Raw genomic sequence first — 18,148 nt, 5'->3', positions numbered from 1 at the left:
AGTGCCCCAGGTTTCTTTACTGGCAGCTGCACCTTGGATGTGGGTTATTGCCCTCTATTCAAAGACAGGGCAGTAACCTCTGTGTGTCAGTAATGAGACAAAATACAACTTCACATGGCTCTGGAAAGGATCAGAACTTTCGACCTATCCTGACTTAGATTCTTGAGGGAATTGCTGAATGTATGCTCTTTCTGTCTGCTCTCCCAGTCTCCCACTATGCTTTGTAAGCAGAAGGGGTGCAATGCTCTGCTGCTTGGATTGTGAAAGCCACAACTTTCTGGGTAACCACTGAACATTTTTCTTGTCAGCCCTGGGTCTTGCTCAGATGCCAGGCAGGTAGTGGACAAGGAAAGGAAAATAGTTTCTGCAGGAAAATGTGTTGCTGCTCTGTAGGAAGGTTTCAAATGTGAGCTAATAACAAAAGGACAGGTTCAACAAGCATCTCTGTACTTCAGGGGTCTTGCCCTCACTCTGAAAGACAAATCCAGCTGTCTGACTGAAATGCAGAAGAGGGTTCTGTCCCAGTGTGGGGAGTAAACTTTATTCCAACACTCTGCTGAAATCCCCTAGGGAGTCCACTTAGGGAAACCCCGCTGAGTATGTTTTGTTTCTCTGTATTGCAGCTGGAAGATCCCTGATTTTATTTATTTTATTTTATTTTTTTTTTTTTAGAGATACTAACTAGGGTGCTGCAGCTCTATTTGTAGCATTGTTAGTGATTTTTTTTTTTGATAGTTAACTGAAAATACAAATAGTTGATTTAAAACTTGGCTAAAGCATGAAGATTCAGTTTTTAGTCTGAAGACTATGCGCAGCAGAGTTGACATCCACTTTCCTTGTCCTGGCTATGACTTTGCTGTACAACCAAACAGCCTTGCACTAAATGGTCCTCCTGCATGTGTTCTTTCAGCCTGGCCCAGATCTAAGCAATTACTTTCTAGATAAGAAGATTTCAGTGGTGGTGTAAAAATAATAGGTGTGCTTCCAGTTCTCGTTGTTTTGAATGAATGAATTTGGATGTTAGTGGAGCCTCTCTGTTTGCTGTGGGGGATTTCTAAGTTCACAGTTCTCTCGCTTGCAGTTTCTCACTCTTGCTTCTCCCCTTCCTCTGCCAGTTTCTTGTGGAGCTTGGAAACTCCATGCAGTAAGGGGAGTTTCGCATTTGCCATTAGTAAGCAATTTAAACCTGGCATGAAGGGTTAGCTATTTGTGGCTTGGGATATCCCCATGCTACTGTGCCTGTGAATAAACTCTTGTTGCTTGATATATATATTATTTTTTTTTTTTCCAGCTCCTGTGTTCCATTTATGTTTTCACTGGTGGTGGTGGTGGGAATGGGAGCATCCATATGGTAGGGCAGCACAAACCCTGAGTAGTAACTTTGCTGTCTGTTTCTCCTTCTCATTATAACCTCCTTAACCAGCACCTGAGTCAGGCAGGTGATGCTTCTTGTTGCTGTGGGGTCCCACATAGGTTTGGTCTAATCCTGTGCTATGCCAGAGGCAGGAAAAAAGTTCAGGAATCTGTCCCATAGCAAAGCAGGGCATTTCTGGGGTAGCAAGCTGTGCTATTAGTTTAGCTTTTCTGCCATTTGCATCCTCAACAAAAGTTTTGGCAAATTCCGGTTAAAGTGGTTGGCCCAGTATGTATGAAAGCTGGCAGTGATGTAGCTGCCTCTTTAGGTCCTGCACTCTAGGTTTTGGAATTGGTGGGATATTTGGTTTTATGTTTCTCATAACCGTGCTTGTGGTAACCTGTAGTAGTCTTACGGCATTAGTTGTTTGCTCCTGTTGCTGCAGGCACCTTTCTATCTTGTATTTATTATAATTCAGAGCTGTTTCCTAAATGCTGCTGCTTGACCAGTGTTCAAAATCCAAATTTATTTTCTTTTCTTGTCAGCTTGTTTTTTTTGGTTTGAGTAACCAGCTGGTGGTCTCATTCAAAGAAGAAAACACTGTTGCTTTTAAACACCTATTCCTGAAAGGCTATTCTGGAGTTGATGAAGATGACTACAGCTGCAGTATATATACACAACAGGATGCTTATGATAGCATTTTTTATGTTATTAACCAGGTAAGTGTGTGTGTTTGTAATGTGTTTACAAAGCCAAAGCCATAGCTATAAACTTCTGCTAAGGTTCTGGTTTTCTGTCTCCATTCTTGGATTTCAGTTTTGGTGTTTAAGTGGATCAGTGGGGAGTCCTGAAGTTCATGTGTAGCATCTGCATTTTCATCTCTTGGAAATGAAGCTAAACCAAAATTTTACTGGAGTAGGACTGAAATCCAGAAAGTCTGAAAATCACTCATCTTGCATGAACTGGAAGCTTTCTTTAGGTCTTACTTTGAAGAGCTATGGGGCTGAACATACCTATGCATGGTATTCAAAAAATTCATGCTTACAGCTATACTGAATTGCAGCTTTGTAGTAAGTGCCAGAGGCCTCAAAATGGGGAATATGGTACTTCCAGCAATGTAGGGGCACTCGCCCTGCTTAGGGGTGGTATTTTAAAGAACAGTCCCTTTACAATCATGTGAGGGAAGGGGGGGGTGAAAAACCTAGGATGAAAATCCAGTAGAAACTTTCATATTTAATTGAACATTAATATGTTCAGAAGCAACAAGCTGAAAGGGGGTGTGCGTGTGTAAAATGAAACTTCTTTTTTGTTTGAGTATGATAAGCCCAGAAACAATTCACCCTGGATAAATGGAAGATGGCTTTAAACCACCTTTCACTTTCCCTAACCTCAGGATATCAGCTCTGACACTTGGTTTAGAGAAGTTTTGCTGCTCTAGTTATGCCCAGCAGGCATCCTGGAGCCACAGTGGTTTGAAGGCTATACCTCCTTCTTAAATGTGGCACTCACATAGGGGCTTGCTGCTGTAGCTTAGAGCAGATGGTGGTGGAGCAGCAAGCCCTGGATGAGGCCAGGACTCTTACTTCTGGTACATTGAATTAGTATTGAAATAGTTTTCTCAGTCTTCCTTTAAACTCTCAGTATTGCCACTATTTCTGCTATAAACTGTGCTTGTTTTTCTTCCTTGCTTGCTTTGTCTCACTTTCCTTCTTTTGTAGGCACTAAGGCTGAGGTGAAGTGCAGATAGAAGACAATAGAGAAATAATAGCTTTATATCCTCAAGAATGAGCCGATGTGTGATACAGGCATCAGAAAAAGGTCTCTTCATAAAATGTCTATGTTGTATAAATGTAGACATATCCTTTAAGGAAATTAAATTTGTGTAATCTTGCTTTAGTGTTGTATGGAGTTCCTAAAGGTTTCTGTTACATGTAAGACTTCATAACATCTAAGTCCAGGTGAACATTGACTGGTGTTGCTTTTTGGGGGTTTGTTGTTTTGTTTTGTTTCTAAAGGATGCCTGCGAGGAAGAGCCAACCCTGGTGATTCCTAAGCTAAAAGCAAGGCTTTTTTTGAGATGGGCAGGTAGAAGCCATAGGTTTTGGTGTTCTAATTTGAACTGCATTGTTGATGGAGGGCTTGCAGGGATGGGGCAAGCAGAAGGATATGATATTACAGAACATGGTAATAGTGCACAGCAAAACTGGAGTTGTAAAAACTGAATTTTTGGCTTTGTGTAATATGCCACTGGGATGTTTTCACACTTTGGGGGGAGGGGGAAGCCCCAAGAAACTAACAGCAAAAAACCCAAACATACTTTTCAATTTTCAGGAGTGCACAGCTTTTCCTTACTCCTCTCCTGGGTCCAGTTTGGAAGCTTCTATTATAAAGAAGCTGTGTGGAGTTGTTATACTTGTACTTGCCCTCTGGCAGAGTCTGTGGGACCTGGATGTTCTGCTCGCTGCTGTGGCTGGGGCTGCTCAGAAATGTATAAATAGGAATTTTGCTCCTGCTGTTTCATAGTGTTTGAAAGTGGCATGTGAGTAACCCAGAGCCACATGTTCCACTGTCAGGAGGGCAGAGGCTGAGAACAAACATGGACAGCAGTTAGGTGCAGTGATCTGGAGATGTCCTCAGAGGGATGTGGGGCTGTGACTAACTACTGTTTCCACTCACTTGACCTGCCTTAGTCAGGCTTGGCTTCCTTAATTTACTCTGAGTTAAGATAATGTTCTGACAGGGTATGGAGACTGTGCTTTTCTCCCAGGCTGTCTAAACTTGTTGCAAGCTCAGCTGTGAGGACTTGAAGCAGCACTGAGGCAACCCTTTGGATGGAAGGGTGAGAGTTCCTTTTGGATGTGGAGTGTGGTGGTTAATGACTACTGGGATTTCTTTTTTTTTTTTTTTTTTTTTTTTTCACCCCACAAGGTGGGCTAGTGGCCATAATGCCCATAGGAAGGGGGAAATAGGATGATACTGAATCATTTATGATAACAAAATCCATGTTTAAGGGGGATAAAAACCAGCTGAACAGTTTTTGGTGGTGGTTTTTGTTTGTTTTTGTTTTAAGGAATGGGAAGCCTTGTCTGACTTCCCATGTTTATTTACTTCAGGCCTTCTGGGAAGCTAAATGCTTCCTTCGGGGCACACCAGTGCTGTATGTTGCTCCAAGCTCTTTTGATAGGTGAGGTAATGGTAAAAACCCTAATAAATTACTAGATGTTTATGTCTTATTTCTCAAAGGGCCATTGGGTCTATTTGGCTTCTCTTGAACAACATTAACTGGTGCTAAGCTGAGCTGGCAGGCAGCTGCCTTGCCTTCATGGTTGGTCATTGATCTCTTCAGCTGTTGAAGAGCCAAGAACTGTGGGGAGAGCTGTGCCCCAGGGCTTTGCCTCACTTGTGCAGGGCTGGAAGGTGTGACCCCAGGGATCAGAGGATGTATCTTCCTTCCAACAGACACTGAGGATCTGGAAGGCAAGTTATGAGAGGACTGGCCTTGAATGGAGTTCTTTAGTGGTGCTCAGGGCTGATCCATGTGTGGCTAATGCTTGGCTTGGCATAACTTTATTCACTTCCACTTCTAGTCCTTGTTTTTAAGTGTATCTTGCATATGAAAAAGGTGACTTGTGCTGTATTTAGAGTAAGTGGAAAAAGAAAGTACATTCCTCATAGGCATGTTTTTGTGTCATGGTTTAACCCCAGCTGGCAACTAAGTACCACACAGATGGTAGCTCACTCCCCCTTCCCTGGTGGTATGGAAAGAACTGGGAAAAGGTAAAACCTGTGAGTTAAGAGCAGTTTAATAATTATATTCAAATGTAATAATGAAAAGGGAGATAGCAAAAAGAGAGGAATAAAAGCCAGGAAACACAACTGGTGCACAATGCAATTGCTTACTGCTGCCCAATACCCAACCCAACCCAAGCAGTAATTGGCCCATTCCAGGTAACTCCCCCTAGTTTATATACTGGGCATAACGTGCTGTGGTATGGAATACCCCTTTGGCCGGTTTGGGTCAGGTGGCCTGTCTGTGCTTCCTCCTGGCTTTTTGTGCCCCTTCTCGCTGGCAGATCATGAGACTGAAAAGTCCTTAATCCGGGTAAGTGCTACTGAGCAACAACTAAAGCATTGGTGTGTTATCAGCATTGTTTTCAGGCTAAAACCAAAACACAGCCCTGCACCAGCTACTGGGGAAAAAAGTTAATTCTGTTCCAGCTGAAACCTGGACACTTCTGTGCTTGTGTAAAGCAGGCAGGTTAAATTACTTTTGGAGGCTGCCCAAGCTCTGTGTGTGTTCCTTGGTTGCTGGTTATGTGGTGAACATGTGGCTTCCCTCCTCTATCACTGCACAGGGAGCAGGTTTGGCTTTGCTCTGGGGGTGGATTTGATAAGAACTGTGACTTGAATTGTATATAAAGCAATTGAATTTCAAGTGGTGTGAAAACTTAACACCTTCATGAGATGAATATGTAAGATATCCCTAGAGTGTGTGTGGTTAGTAGCAATACTGCATTGAAGCCACTGCCAGGCATCTAATTAAAAGCTGTGTGCTGGCTTGTTGCCTGGCATGTGGGTAACCATTTGCAGGCAGCCCAGTAGGTACAGGGCTCCCAGTCACTGTGTCACCAGGATGCCAATCAGCACTAATTAATGGCCAGCAGCCCTCTTAGCTTCCTGTGTAAGATCCACTCTCAATTTACAGATTTTATGTGAAAGTAAAGCTTTATTTTTTTTTATGTAAAAAGCTGTATTAATACATAGAACTTTCAGATTACAAGTTACTATTTAATGTTAAAAAGATTACTATCTCTAACTTAAGGTTTCTGTTTTGTTTTTAAACCAGTACAGGCAATTAAAGAATGTATCCCTGGGGACCCTTGGTTATGAACATGAAGGATCAGGTTTAAAAATCTGTAAACAACAGTACAAGAAAGGCACAATGCTCCCTTCCAATGATTCACTGGACATAGATGTTTCTACTGAAACAGGTATAGTACTGGTGTGCTAAAAAATGGGTTGCTGTGGAGTACTTAATGCTACGTTGGTGAAGTTTAAAACCAGTATGTTTTTGCATGGCAATCACATGAACATTACCATGCCTCTTCCCCTTTTTTCTCTTGGTTTTTAGTACCTGCCTAGAAGTGACAGCTGTGTAGACTATAGGAAGCTCTTTTCAACTGCTGTCATTAGTGGGCTGTGGAGGTCTCTGTAGTTGTTTCCCCCTCTCCAAGCAGAAGGTTCAAATACAGAATTCTGGATGCTGGTCAGTCTGAACATTCAGTGGGTGGGTGTCCTTCATGCCTCTTGGAGCTGAGTCCTGGCTGCAAACTGATCATGAATTAGTACATGAGCCTGCTTGTGATCCCACTAGCTGGGCCTCTATGGATAGTTTGGCCCTAAACTAACATTTTGCATGATTAGGACTTACCATTCAGTCTGATTATCTCAGTTTTATTCTGTTTTCTATGTAAAGCTTTTAAGATTGCATCTTTTCCTCTTCACTTTCCAGAATGTATCTTTTTAAAGCCAGAGTTGCTAGCTGGTAAGAAGGCTGAACTGAAGCTGAACTCCTCTTTCTTTAATCTTGAATTTTACAGGTAAAGTGGTGATGGTGGTTTTCTCTTTTTTTTATATTTCAGCTTGTCCTTTTACATGAATATGGCAGATTCTGATTTGTGCAATTGCATATATGTATTTGTTTTGTATGTAATTATATTAATACACTTTTAAACATCCAGGCTTATAGAGGTTGAAATCTCCTTCAAGCTGAAAGGCATTGCCCTACAGACCATCCATGCTCGTGAATTGCCTGACTGCTATGCATTTCAAAATACTGTAAGTGAATATGAGGCATTGCACCAACACTGTATATACAAGAGCTTAAGCTAAGGGGTAGGCATCATCTTCCTACGTAGACTGCAAGGGAGAAGCAGTTGAGCATGTCTTGGCCCTCAGCCCTCCTTCCCAAAGGCTGCTGAAATAGTGTTTCCATGGGACAGTATTGTTTTGTAACATATTCCAGCTGGTAACTTCATAACCTGGGAAGCACATAAGTAATTGTTGTTCTTTTAAAGGTTAAACTTTGGCTTCTGAAAATACTACTTTTTATGCAGTACATGACATATTCTCAAATTGTCTACACACCATTTATGCTGACAGCTTTCTGAAAGCTTACCTGACCAACTATGTCAAAGCACTTAGGATTTGTTTTCTGGAAGGAAATTTTACTAGTCTCATTTCTGGTACACTTCTGTGTTTCCAGATAACTTTCAATAACAGAGCCCACAGTGGAAAAATCAAAATCTATTTTGACAGTGACACTGATATTCAAGAATGCAAAGACTGGCACATAGTTAGCTCTGGTAAGTATGGTGCTTGTGTGTTTGCATGATAGCAGTGTTATGCATCTTCTCTCACTTCGCCTGCTCTGTAACGGTCTGTCCAGCAAGATACTCCCCATCCTGTTCATCCCCCTCCAGCCCTTAAAACAGGACAACACAGCTTGCCTTATGCAACTCATTATCTCTTTCTAATTAAGAGCTGGGAAATAATTCCTTTTTGTGAGAGTATTGAAGTGAGATGACAGGGGTATCTCTTATAACAGTGTGTGTCAGCAGCAAGCTCTAACTGGAAGGAAGATCAGTATTTCTTCTCTAGATTTTAATTGTTCTGCTACTCTGAGGTTATTCAGATAATTTAATGCACTAACTCAATTCCCAACTCAAACCTTCTACAGTTTTCCTTTTTTCCCCCCCTCTAATTGAGGTGTTCTATTTCTGAAAGTAGGGATTTTATTTTTGTGCCACTGCTGTTAGGTTTAATGATGTGCATGAGCATAGGGTGGCATCTGCCTTGTATTTGTAATGTTAAGGCTTGGTCTGACAGCTAAGAAATGTGTGCTGAAGGCCTGTTCAGCAGAATAGCTGTGACCGAGCACTGTGCCTTCCCCAGTGTGTTGTCTTGCTGTAAAGGACTGCAGTGCAGTAGTAGTTTTCAGTGTGCTATATAGGATCTTGATTAACAAATATGTCAGAGGGTCTGCCTTTTGCCTGGACAAAGCTAGCTTTTCTCTGATAATACCATGTTGTACTGATATTAAAGTGATATCTTATGGTACTTTCTCCATAACCACAGAGTGCTTTGCCTTGCATCTGTGTACAGTAACTTCTTATGGGTGTCTTTCAACTAGTTATTCTTCAGTTTATTTTGTATGAAATCAGCTGAGGGAGCATACAGAATTCTGTAATAAAGGTAAGCTGAAATGCTACTGCAGCAAGTTTCCCTATATTTTGTATTGTTAAAATCTGTTATGAAGAAGGTAGGGACAATTGATATGAGTAAGCAAAGGAAAACACCTGACTTGCGTTCGCATGATGGCTTCTAAACCTGTGGATGAGAAGAATACTGTACAGAAAATCAAACAAGTCTCCAGTTGCAGGTCAAGGAATGAGAAAAAAGGCAGGATTTTTTTTTTTATTTTAATTTACTAGTGTTGATACATCCCAAAGTCTGCATTTCTTTTACCCTGTGTAGTTGTAATGCTGTTGGAGCACAGATGGACAGGTAAACTTCATGGAAAAAGGGGACACTTGCAGTGATATACCCATTTACTGGTTTTATTTTAAAGAACTTGAACATACTTTTCATTTTTATGGGTCAGTTTGTGTAGTGGTTTTCATGTAATTCTCTGATCAGTTGTGCTTATATGCTTGCAGGAAGAATATTTCTTATAACCTATCTATTTATGGGGCAAAATAATATTTATGCAAAATATGGGACATCCCATAACAATTTCTTCTCAGACATGTGAAGAGACTAACTGTACTTCCTTTCCTTGGCTATACAGTTCTCCAGAAGAACACTCAGTATATTCTAGTCTTCGATGGATTTGTCATTTTAAGTTGCTTTGCTTCTCTCATCCTCTGCACACGATCCATTATTCTTGCCATGAAACTACAAAAGGTAAGTTCAGTGTTCATAATCTCCATGCTTCCTTTGTCTTATTTGCTGCTAGTCTTGTGAAGGAATGCATTTTGAAATAGTAGTGAATCTGTTGCAGGATGTTGCTCTCTTACTAGAGATCTCTATCTCTAGAAAGGTTGTATGGATGTCTGTGTTGAACAGCTGCTAGCTGTTTGTAGTGATGTAATGTGAAGTATTTTGTTGTACCTCTCAAGAGACTTGCAGGTTTGGGTTTTTTTTTTATGTGGGTTTTCTGTGGTTTTGTCTTTTTTGTTGTTGTTGTCCAGGATTTTATACAAGACTTCTGAGTCTTTGTGCTGCTAACAACCAACACATCCTGCACCTTCAAAACAGAAATTCTTCCTTCCCCGGCTTCAGAGCAGGATTCCCATAGAGGTCTTGTCATAAATTAATGCTTTAATGAATATCCCTCAAAGCCAGCTCTAACTGGAGAAAAGATATGGCACATAATCTAACTCTGGATGGGGTTTCTTGTTTATCTGTGGCTGGAACCACCCTTTTTCAGTTCTTCTCCCTCCATGACCCCTGATGTGCCTGCTGGCACCTTCTTCCCCGCTCACCCTCCTTTGCAGACTGGGACTAGCCCTGTCCAACTTCATCGCAAGCTGCTTGCAGAGCTGTGTGTCAGCAGACTCTGCTCTTCTGGTCCAAATGCTAATGCAAAAACACAAGCTGGTCCCTGAGGTGTGCCAGCTTATAACTGCTACTTGATACAAACTGTGCAAGCATGTGGCCTGTGAGAGTTGGAAGAAGAGTTCAGGATAGGTAGGATATGAAAGCACAAATACCTGTTTATCTTGTTCAGTATATTCTCTTTGTAGCCTTTAAATGAGACAAGAATGAAGAGATTGCAGTTCAGTAGAGGCACTGTCAAACTGGTGTCAGGAATAGGGCCATCAGCATTTATTCTTGAGCAAAAAGAGCAAGTGAAAGCAGAGAGGCAGTGTTGGGTGTGAAAAGTGATGTTGTTGGCTGTATTGGACATGAGAGCTCTTGCCTTGTAGTTCTCTTTGAGTTATTCTCTTTTCCACTCCTTTTAGTTGGGTGGTTTTGCTCTGTTGGAGGTTGATAGAAACTTCTGTGAAGGGTGCTGAAAAGGGGATAACAAGCCATGGTTGGGCTAGTGGGGATTTGTTATAAAGTCAGCTGTTTTGTGGGAAGTTGGTTGTCACCAACTAAACCAATCTTAATTTTTCCTCCATTTAATTGTTTTGCTATTGAAAATTAAAGCTATTATTCCAGCAAACACTAGAAAAAGAGGGTATCTGGAATTTGAGCACTGCTACAATATTGGGCATCTGTACATATTTTTCATCTAAGATGACCTGTAACTAACACCTATATGCTTGTCAATAGAGATTTGTGAACTTCTTCTTGGAGAAATATAAGCGTCATGTCTGTCATGCTGATCGCCTGGAGTTCATAAATGGATGGTATGTCCTGGTAATTATCAGTGATGTGATGACAATCATCGGGTCAATCCTAAAAATGGAAATAAAAGCCAAGGTGAGAGTTTAATATTTTGGATAAAATATTAGGCTGGTTACAAACATGTAATGTTGGGAACAGTTTGGGGACAAGTGAAAGTGAGCTATCACAGTCACTAGTCATCTTGTTTATTTTTGCTAATTGTTATTTCTTAGTGCTAGTTGGACTAATAAACTGATGGTCAGTCACTCTTTCCAGAATCTTTCAGTAAGACCATGTAAGCTATTTAAACATCCTATTTCCACAGTGCTCACCATGGTATAGGGTGTTTGGGTGAACAGTTCCTAATCAACCAACTAAAAAAACTAAATCAACTTGAGTTGTTGTTTCTGAAAGAAGTAGCAGTACATACTGCACAGGGAAACCAATAGTCATTCCCTGGGATAAAACAGAGGTCTAACAGCTTGTTAGAAGCATAACTGTTACAGCTTGCTTTTCTGCCCTGTCCAAACTACAGGCACAGACAGTGTCACTTGCTAGTCCTTGACCTCCCCCTCTGGGCTTGCTGAAATCAGTATGTTCCATCCAGCTGGCAGCTCTTATGGGGGATTTTGGTTTGGGACTTTTGGTTGCTTGCTTATTTGCCCTCAGTGGAGCTGTATGTCAATAATTCATGTGTTAACAAAACTTTGTATTCTGGGAAAAAACAGTGTAGGTAGTATGCTGCTGCTGCTTCATGTGTATAAGGCTCAAAGGGCAGATGCCCAGACTGTCCCTTAGAGGAAGCACTTGAGAACCTCCAGCTGTATAGCAAGGTGGGGGATGAGGGTAGGAATCCTTGAGCCAGATGAGGTATTCAGTCTAATTTTATGGATGTTATAACCAAAGCAAGGGCTGTAGTTCTTCCAGACTTCACACAAACTTGGAAGAGTATGAGCATAGGTGTGCTTTCATTTGCAGCACTGTTACGATTGAGTCGTCTCAGTAAATAACTGCAGTTCACTTTGGTCTGATTTTTGTGATGTAGCAACATCCTTTCAATATTGGACTGCCCTGCTTTGTTTGAACTGCTGGAACTCAAATAGCTGTCAAGCTGACATACCTACTGCTTTGTAACTTGACCACCTGCTCTGTTTGGATCCCTCAGAACCTCACAAGTTACGATGTCTGCAGCATTTTACTTGGAACATCAACTTTGTTTGTCTGGGTTGGAGTCATCAGATACCTGGGATACTTTCAAACCTACAATGTAAGGCAGAAATCAAATGTTTAACAACCAAAGCGTGTATTTATATTTGTCACTCTTACTCAGGTCTGTAACTTGTGGATTTTTTTTTCTCCTTTTCTCCTTTCCTCCACCTTGACTTGTAGGTGCTCATTTTAACTATGCAGGCATCATTGCCCAAAGTGCTAAGGTTTTGTTGTTGTGCTGGGATGATTTATCTTGGTTATACTTTCTGTGGTTGGATTGTCCTGGGACCTTATCATGAAAAGGTATGTCAGCAGTGTTACTGCTTTTCTGGTCCAATGATGTGTCAATATTTGTGTATTTATAGATCCTAGTTGTAACAACAGAAATGGGTCTTAATGTTTTGTTTAAAAGCTGTAATGTGAAGGACATGGGAGTATTTCTCTTTACACGTACCTCCTCCCTTTTAACAAAAGAACTGTACTCCTGCTTTCACCGTGTGCTTGAACTCAGTGTGGTCTCCAATACAAGGCTGTGTTTGTGATGAACGGGTGGTTTATCCACGTAATGTCTGTCTGGAGGCTAGAGGTGCATAGGTCTCTATCTCTTTCGCCCTCTTCTGGCAATCCCAGTTCAGCTGGGTTGAAGAGGCACTGACTAGGTCACTGTTAAGATTTCTGGGAATCTCCTTGGCTCAGACTTTGTTTTTCCAGAGCTTTCCTGTGTCATGTAACTTCAGCTCCTACATCTTGACTTGTAAAAGGGGTGGATGAATGCTTGTCTTGTTTTATTTGCTTCCTCTGTGTGGGTGTGTTGTGTGTTTTTTTTGTTTGGTTGTTTTGGGTTTGTTGCTGTGCTGTGGTTTGTTTGCTGGTTTGTTTGTGAGGTTTTTTTATTCGTCTGTGTGCCTCGTATGTTGCCTTGTCTGAAAGGTACAGGAGTAAGGCTTTGTATATTCTAAAACACCAACAAAATAGCTGTAAAGCTTGTTTTGGTTTGGTTTTTTTTTGGGGGGGGGAGTGTTAGTTGTTTTGGGTTTTTTTTTTTGTGTGCTTTTATTTTTTGTGGGGTTTTTTTTTTGTTTTGGTTTGGTTTTTGGTTTTTTTTCCCCCTTGGTGGATGCAGTACATGATGGCTTGGAAAAAAGCAGATTCCTGTTGTGATGATAAATACAAAATGTCCATTAAGGGGTAACAAATATATAATCTCTCATTCTTGATCTCTGGTCATGCACAGTATATACTGTAATAGAGACACATGCTGCAGTGCTTGCCTCAGCGTCTTGTGCCCCCAGAGTTGGGATTCCTCTGATGCAGTGTAATTCTGTCCTCTGAGAAATGTAGGTATTCTACCTGCACATGTTTTGAGTTGATGACAGCACATTCTTCTGTGGGATGCTGGCTGCAGTGGGATCCTCCGTCATACTAGAGGCTCAATTGATTATAATGGGCACAGCATAAATACTGTTGTAGCATCCCTGCAGCAAGTACATTAATTATCTGAGCAAAAGGAAGTGTGATCAATAATATGCTTTTCTATTAAATGTTACCTCTTGCTAAATACCACAGATCGATGTCAAGCAAAGCAGCTGTAGTTGTGGGGTTCCCGTTTCTGTCAGTTCCCCGGGACCCCACTGGAAGGCAGTGTGGCTCCGCGCAGAGCCGGACAAGCCCTGGGCTGCTCCCATTATCCCGGATGAGAAATGGGAAGAGCCTTCCCTGCTGAGCAGGTGTGCAGGAGAGAGGCCGTTGTGCTCAAAAACGTGGGAATACCAATGTTGCTCTTCCTTCCTCTACTCAGCTGGAGAGAGGGAATAGGAATCCCGTGTTTTATGTCAGTCCAGGGGCTTGTAGGTGAGCAGTCTTTAGCAGGGCACTCACTTGTGCCAGTGTGTCAAAACCTGTGTGTTCCTCAGAAGTTACCTGTCCAGTGCCTCCCTTCTTACCAGACAATGTGCTGCTGGGCTTCATAATGGCTTCAAAATTTATTAATTACAAGCCATAGGTAAAAGCAGACCTGCTGTTCCTGTGCAACAGTGTGTTCTCCTTACAAGCATATGCCTCTTGACATCGTGTTTTCAATTTAGAACCCCAATATAAGTGGGTGTACTCATGTTTCTTCATTGTTAATAGCCACATTAAAACATTGTGCATTAATTCATATTGTCCAATAAAGTATAGTTAACAAAACCAGTCATTTGGGCAGAGTAAGAGACGGAAGTCTGCTTACCTGGTGGCAGAATGGAATTTAGCCTGAGGATATATTCCAGCTTGGCGAAGTGGAGTTAGGAATTTAAGATAATGTCCTTGAAATTAATCCACGATTTTGTCCAGGGTATGCTTCAGGAGCTTCACAGTACAGCTATAGCTTGTACCTACAGCTCAGAGAGAGCTTTCTGAATGACAGATTTAGTTTAGACCATTTGAACTCTAAACGCTATATGCTATCTCTAACTCCTTAATACAATATTAATTAGCCATTCTGCAGTAATGCTGCAGAGCTGGGAAACCAGAGGGTGCAGATTCTGTTCCCAGCATACCACCACTGATTTACTGTATAGACTCTAAGAAATCACTTTATCTGCAAATGGAATGATATCTTCCCATGGCTCTAAAGTGGATTAAAATTCAGTAACTTAAACTTTTTCTGTGGTGGTCAGTTATTGACCATTTTGTCTGTTGAGCATCAGAAGTTTATTTCTTGATAATAATCTCATTTCTGATGTTGATACATAATGCTTAGCCCTTGATTATTTTTCTACATGTTTCTATTGCTGACATGTATGTTTTAGCCTGAATGTACAGAAAAGTGTGGTAGCATTTGATTGACTGGATTGGTTGCTTTTCTAGAAGTAAAACTCTGTTACAAAAAAATATTTATTTGTGTGTTTCTTGGCTTTCCCCCCCCCCCCCCCCCTTCCCTTTAATCCAGGTGATTGCTCTTCATATTCTGTTAACTCTTCCTCATTTTTTAGTTTGAAGATCTGAACACTGTGGCTGAGTGTCTATTTTCTTTGGTCAACGGTGATGATATGTTTGCAACGTTTGCTCAAATCCAGCAGAAGAGCATGCTGGTGTGGATGTTCAGCCGGTTGTATCTGTACTCCTTCATCAGTCTGTTTATATACATGATCCTCAGCCTTTTTATTGCACTCATTACTGACTCCTATGACACCATAAAGGTAAAACAGTTGGGTTTTTTGTTACACATCTAATCAGTTTGGTATTCATTCTTGTTAAACACTCAACACCGTAGTACCTAGCATTAGGCATGATGACTAGTAAGACTATTAACATCTTTTAGCTTAATCTCTGGTGAAATTGGGAGGGTGGCTGGGTAGTCATCCAAATGACGAAGCAATGATTGGTTTGGAAAATAATCCTCACTGTGTGTCCTTGTTTGTATTTCCTGCTGCTTCACCTGGTTTCTAAAGCGTGATAGTTAATGGAAGTGAGTGGAAAGAGTAAATTTTTATGTGTAGTTATGCAGAACTGGATAAGGATTATTTGGAGTGAATGTTTCTTCTCATGGCCTCAGAAGCTGAGGTCAGGAAGAGTTTTCTTGCCTCACAGAGAATATGCCCTTGGCCAGGAGTGTGGCAAGGGCCAAGCAGGTAACTCTAAACTCATTTAGGTGTCCAGGCTTGCTTAATGTGCTGCTTGGAAATGTGTGTCTAAATGGAAATACCTTCTGAAAGACCCACTGCTTCTCGATCAAGTTAAAATTGTGCCATCCAGTTCCAGTATAAACTGTCTGAAAGTGAAATGAAGCTTCTAGTAGTTACCTTTTGTTCTCATGCTGTCTCCCCTTTGTGTGCCTGGTAGCTGCAGTAACCAGTGGGAAGGCAATGTGGATCTTTAGTTCTTATCCCTTTCTTATCTTTGTCAGCTAAACAGGCCAGCAGAATAAGGTTAGTCGGACATGAACCACACCTTCCAGACCAAGCAAGAGCTTCACTTCCTAAGCATCTCAAAACACAACTTGGCTGTGCTTCTGAGTTTATTGGGTGGTCAGACTTGCAAATGGTGTTTTACTGTTACTCATCCCTCTGATCACTTCATGTGGATCAGCAGGGAGCCATTTCAGTGTGCTGAACTGGTGTCATGCAGAGCATTTCTTAAGCATGGCAATCCTGACTATCCACATTAGGGCCCTTCAAATCCAGCATTGAGGTTCCTAGGGAAAAACGAGCCCAGGGCACTTGCAATGAGTACAGCAGCTGATGTGAACAAGGGAGAATCATTGCCAGTATGACCTGAGATCACTTGCTTGGTTTCTTATAAACAGCAAACAAAAGGTGAAGGAATCTATGAGCAGTATCAGTTTTATGTCACTTATATTGCCTTGTTCCATCAACTACATACAAGGTGTTTCTAGGATGGGATTTTATTTTGTGTGTGTGTCCTACAGCAATACTGAACAAATTAACCAAATAGACTGGTTTCGACTATCATAGTCTAGAGGACACCTCATGCACAGTAACTTCTCGTGTGTTGTAAATAAAATGCCTTCTCTTCCAGAAATACCAGCAAAATGGGTTCCCAGTAACAGATCTTCATGAATTTCTGCAAGACCATGGCAGTGCTGGTTACAGAAAAGAACAGACTTCCATGCCACTTGTCTGCTGCTGTGGGAGGTCAGTAGGGTGTTCCTAATGAGTGTTTTTGAGAAGTATGCAAGGTAGCTTCTTGCTGCATGGTGCTGTATTGTAAATGCTGGAGCATCCAGGATTTAGCCCAGGGAGTATTTGGACACTTGTTCCTCTTGGGCTTTGCCTGCTGTTCGATCTGTAGTCAGCTGATGGTGCAGGGGTGGCAATTCTGAGCTTAAATGCATGTTTTAAGTGTTCCACTCGTGAAAACTACCATGCAGAAAGTGGTGGAAGTTGACAGGAACTGCCAAGGAGTCGGGAGCAAACTAACTCTCTGCTTAGGGCTTTGCAAATCTGTTTCTAAAAAGCCTTTCAACTAGGCTGAGGATAGTAGCAGAAAGCAAGAGTATGTGTTTCAGCCAGGGAGTAGTACTTGATCCCAAAACTAGGCTGTGTCTGTAAGACAGACTGGTTCAGTGCCATCTGTCAATATTGGAAACACACTTTCATATGGCCGATTGCTGCCAAACTCAAGCCCTTGGAGTTAGTGGTGCTTTTTAAGCTGGTGTTGGTGAGAGATGACCATCTCGCCTAGCGCTTGCTGATCTGGAAGTAGATTGAATTCTGTTTCCGAGGAAACCTGACACACCTCTGAATACCTGATTTGAGAGGGAGAGATCTTGTTGCTGTCCCTAGGTAGTGCAGGAGAATTCATGCTTGAGCACAGAATGGTTGTGGATGCTGTGTAAGGAAACCAGGCTATGGGAGAAAGAATAGAGCTCAATGTGAACACTTACTTGATCAAAACTGGTGTAACAAGTCCTATTTTAGCAGTAGGATACTTGTCTACTTCTATACTGAGGCTTTGTGAAGTGCAACTTTATAATTTTGATGTATTCTGACAGAAGGAAACCTCATAGCTAAAAAGGAGCATGTGAGATGATGGTGGGCAGGTATCCCAGCAGTTGCTGTGGACACTTGAAAGTCAGCTAACCTCAAGAACTCCAGCCAGGTACAGCATCAGGTTTCACATCCAAGTCATTGTGCAGGATAAGAGATTTTTTTGTCTGCTTGAGCATAATAAATATGCTTTACTGTAATACACTGTAGAGAATTGAGAGCGCAAGCCTGGTAGCTGAAGTGAAAATCTAGAGCTCTTGCTACTATAGCAGTTTCTGCTTGGTTGTCCTAATGCAAGTGCTGGAATTGCTTGCTAAAATGGGAGCATGCAGAACAGAAGGATCAAAATTCAACTTGGTTTTGTATGGGTAAATGCTTTTTATTGCATTTCTTGCTGAGTGAGAACTGAAATTTTTTCTTTTGCAGACAACAGAGTGATGAAAACTTGATACTTATTAATTGACGATTACAAGTTGAAACTCACCACTGATATGCAAAGAAAGAATAGCTGTATGGAGAAGAATAATTCTCCAAATTGCAATAAACCTCACCATCTGGACCTGCCTCACTGTGAACAGACTAATCTTACCTAATGAAGGTGCTGGGGGAAGGAAAGCTGCTCATGTGACCTAAGGTGGCTGACCAGGAGGAGAGCCCAGAACCTGTGCCTGGAGGAGAGCTGTGAAGAACTCTGTATTCT

At 41.5% G+C, this 18,148-nt stretch overlaps 1 protein-coding gene across 1 annotated transcript in view; it reads left to right on the top strand.

Moving 5' to 3' along the window:
* MCOLN2 (mucolipin 2) overlaps nucleotides 1-17,911 on the top strand; it is a 19,195-nt gene extending 1,284 nt beyond the window's left edge. Inside the window, exons 2-13 of the mRNA XM_010017743.1 lie at nucleotides 1,900-2,073; nucleotides 6,201-6,345; nucleotides 6,867-6,954; nucleotides 7,096-7,192; nucleotides 7,620-7,719; nucleotides 9,204-9,319; nucleotides 10,697-10,846; nucleotides 11,916-12,017; nucleotides 12,140-12,262; nucleotides 14,932-15,138; nucleotides 16,478-16,593; nucleotides 17,875-17,911. Of these exons, the coding sequence (XP_010016045.1) occupies nucleotides 1,900-2,073; nucleotides 6,201-6,345; nucleotides 6,867-6,954; nucleotides 7,096-7,192; nucleotides 7,620-7,719; nucleotides 9,204-9,319; nucleotides 10,697-10,846; nucleotides 11,916-12,017; nucleotides 12,140-12,262; nucleotides 14,932-15,138; nucleotides 16,478-16,593; nucleotides 17,875-17,911 (1,455 nt within the window). The remainder of the gene's footprint in view (nucleotides 1-1,899; nucleotides 2,074-6,200; nucleotides 6,346-6,866; nucleotides 6,955-7,095; nucleotides 7,193-7,619; nucleotides 7,720-9,203; nucleotides 9,320-10,696; nucleotides 10,847-11,915; nucleotides 12,018-12,139; nucleotides 12,263-14,931; nucleotides 15,139-16,477; nucleotides 16,594-17,874) is intronic.
* Nucleotides 17,912-18,148: the final 237 nt, after the last annotated feature.

Source organism: Nestor notabilis, unplaced genomic scaffold (genome assembly GCF_000696875.1).
Source record: "Nestor notabilis isolate BGI_N333 unplaced genomic scaffold, ASM69687v1 scaffold14337, whole genome shotgun sequence".
NCBI lineage: Eukaryota > Metazoa > Chordata > Aves > Psittaciformes > Psittacidae > Nestor > Nestor notabilis.
This window is presented reverse-complemented; position numbering and strand designations above follow the sequence as displayed.